This window comes from Dermacentor silvarum, chromosome 6, assembly GCF_013339745.2.
Source record: "Dermacentor silvarum isolate Dsil-2018 chromosome 6, BIME_Dsil_1.4, whole genome shotgun sequence".
Lineage (NCBI taxonomy): Eukaryota > Metazoa > Arthropoda > Arachnida > Ixodida > Ixodidae > Dermacentor > Dermacentor silvarum.
Genome location: NC_051159.1, coordinates 3,123,919 through 3,126,974, shown reverse-complemented (window position 1 = coordinate 3,126,974; position 3,056 = coordinate 3,123,919). Strand labels below are relative to the sequence as shown.

At 53.0% G+C, this 3,056-nt stretch overlaps 1 protein-coding gene across 1 annotated transcript; it reads left to right on the top strand.

The window, feature by feature from the left end:
- Positions 1-580: 580 nt before the first annotated feature.
- On the top strand, positions 581-2,647 carry LOC119455256 (uncharacterized). Its single transcript, XM_037716656.2, has one exon. The coding sequence runs from the start codon at positions 857-859 to the stop codon at positions 2,645-2,647; it is 1,791 nt and encodes a 596-aa protein (XP_037572584.1). The 5' UTR covers positions 581-856.
- The last annotated feature ends 409 nt before the right edge of the window (positions 2,648-3,056 follow it).

The following is a 3,056-nucleotide window of genomic DNA, read 5'->3' as shown; positions in this document are numbered from 1 at the left end:
TATGCTTGCGTTGCATGGGATCCCTATACTAAAGTCAATGTTAACAAACTTGAGAGAATACAGAGAAAATCTGTTCGTTTTATTTACTCCAAGTTCAAAAGTTCGGATTCGCCCTCAGAGTTGATGTTGGCTAACGACATTCCTTCGCTTGAACAAAGAAGACGGAAACACAGGCTAGATTTTTTACATAATCTAATTAATCACAAATTGGCTCTGGACCCTTCACTATATGTGAGTCTTCTCTCCACAAGGTATACACGACACCATCGACCGGATACACTGACACCTATCTATGCTAGGACAGACAGCTACAAGTTCTCCTTCTTCCCCCGGACTATTTCTGAATGGAATTCGCTGCCCGCCCCTTACAACATGTGAATGCGTTGTATGTAAGTTCTTTTATATTGTTTTATTGTTTGTTTTGTTTTTGTTTTTGCATAGAATGTGTTCTCCTTGCTGTTGAATGAGCAAGGCAAGTCGTTGACTGTGAAACTCCCTTGCCTTTGGTGCGCAATACCCTAGCCTTTTTTTTTTTTTTTTTACATCGCTCTGGTGGAACGCGCGGTTGTCGACGGGAGCGGACGCGCTTCACATCGACTCCTGCTATTATGCCAATCAACGCAGCGTTAATTTACAGTTACCGCGATATAATTGGTACCAAAGTGTGCGCGAAGGTGCGGGGCATCGACCGGTACCAGTTTTGACCAAACGGTACGTGATTTTCTCGATTTACGAGGACTCTTCTCTGGTGCGGTGCGGACTTTTCGCTAAGCCTAACGTAGGCCTACCACGAGTACGCCCACCGGTCGTGACGGGCCCGGCCGCTAGGCCTAACCCAGCGACGAGTACGACCAAGATGGCGTCCGAAATGGAAGTGGTCACGTCGATGGAAGACAACACGGCGTCAACGCTGAGCATCGGCAGTTTCGGCGGGCGCACGTGCATCGAAGTTCACGGAGAGGACATTACACCGGAAGAAGTCGAAGGCTGGTCGGCCTCCGGCAAGCGCATCAAGCAGATCATGGCCGGCAAGGAAAGCGGTGAGTCCGCCACCATTACTCGCCAGTCTAGACCCAAGACCAGGGCCAGCTTTGCTAAGAGAGTTGCAGCTTCGGTAACGAAAGCGGCGAGGATGCCGATAGATATGCCGAAAGAAGACACCAAGGTAGTCATGAGACCACGTGGCGGTCTCAACGTAGCGAAAACGGAGGCTTCAATTATCATGTCGGTCGTCAGGACGGCGGCTCGAGTAACGAAGGAAGAAGCCAAAGCAGACACCATCTGCACAAACGCGCAGCAAAACATCATCGTGGTCAGCACCCCGGACGAGAGGCGCGCCACGCTGTACTCTAAGGTCAAAGCCCTTAACATAGGAAGTAAGACATACGAAATCAACGCCTACCGAACGGCGCCAAACGGCACGGTCAAGGGAGTCATCCGAGGTATAGCCGTAGACGATACCCCGGAGGAGATAGCCGAAAACATCGTGAACCCCTACAACCCCCTAGCGGTGGAGGCGCACAGAATCGGCAATACAACCACGGTGATAGTACTTTTCGCTGGACAGAAAGTACCGAACTACGTCAAGTATGGCTCGATATTGGTCAAGTGCGGGCTTTACCGCAAGCACTTTGACGTGTGCAAGCAATGCGGCAGGGTCGGCCATAGAAGAGACGTATGCCCGAATACCAACGCCAAAGTGTGCTTCGGCTGCGGAATCGCGAACCCCAGAGAGGGTCACGAACGCGAATGCAAGCCCAAGTGCAAGCTATGCGGGGGACAGCACCCAACGGGCGAGAGGGAATGCAAAAACAAGTACAAGATGCCGTACGTGGTGAAGAAGCGGCAATGGGAACGCAAGATGGAAGCCATGCAGCAACAACCGGACCCGGAAAGCTCTCCGCCGCGACGAGCGTCGCCTGCCGAGAGACCCCGCGGGGAATCAAAGCAGCGCGACAGCAGCCGCAAAAGGGACGACAGCAAAATAGGCAGGAGCGCCAGTCGCCGCAGACCGTCGCAGTCGAGGGAGAGAGGCTCCTGGGCCGACGCAGTCAAGGCAAACATGGCAGAGAAGAGACAACCACCGGCGCAAAACGCCGCGAAGAAGATCCAAGAAGCGAACGGGGTGGAGAAATCCTTGAGAGACGAGAACGAGAAGCTAAAGCGGAGAATCGCCGAACAGGACGCAACCATCAAGGAAATCAACGAGAAGGTAACGACATTAATTGCGATGCAGCAACAGCAGCAACAGCAGCAACAGCAGCCGACGCCCGCGCAACAGAGGAAACAAGAGATGACCGAGGACGAACCAGAGGTCGAGGTAGACCCGAGAGCCACGATAGCGGCAGGACCGGCTCCCAAGAGGAGAGCCATAGAGGGTGCCAAAGAACGAAAGATAACGGAGAGAATCGAAAAACAGGGCGACAGACTCGACCATCTTGAGGCGACCAGCAAGGTAACCAACGAACGCCTCACCGCGCTCGAGCAAACGGTTCAGCAGATGACAACCAACATTCAGAGCACGATCCAGAACATGATAGCGCAGATGCAAACACAGCTGCAGGCGCACATACAGGCACAAATGCAAAGTATGGAAGGACAGATCATCGCCAAACTGCAGCAATCATGGCCGGGACAGCACTCATAGCAGTAACCACACCGCCAGTGAGAGACCTCTTGGTCTGGCACTGGAATTGCAACGGCTTTACCGGCAAGAGAGCGGTGCTGCTGCAACACTTGCAGCAACAAACGAGGAAACCAGACGTAATAATGATACAAGAAACACACAGCGAAGAGACACCAAGACTCCCGGGCTACCGGTCGCACGACAGCCCGCCGAGCGAAAGGGACACGTCCAAGGGCAAGGGCAGAGGGGTCTGCACCTTCGTTAGGAAAGGGATCACCTTCATGGAACACGAACTGATCGGCAGAAGCGCCATCGAACACTGCACGGTGGAAGTAATTACGGGCAAGAAGAGGAAGGAGAGCACTTTCCTGGTGAACGTCTACAGCAATCCGTCTCACGGACAACAGAAGTTCAAGGCACTACTTCACAA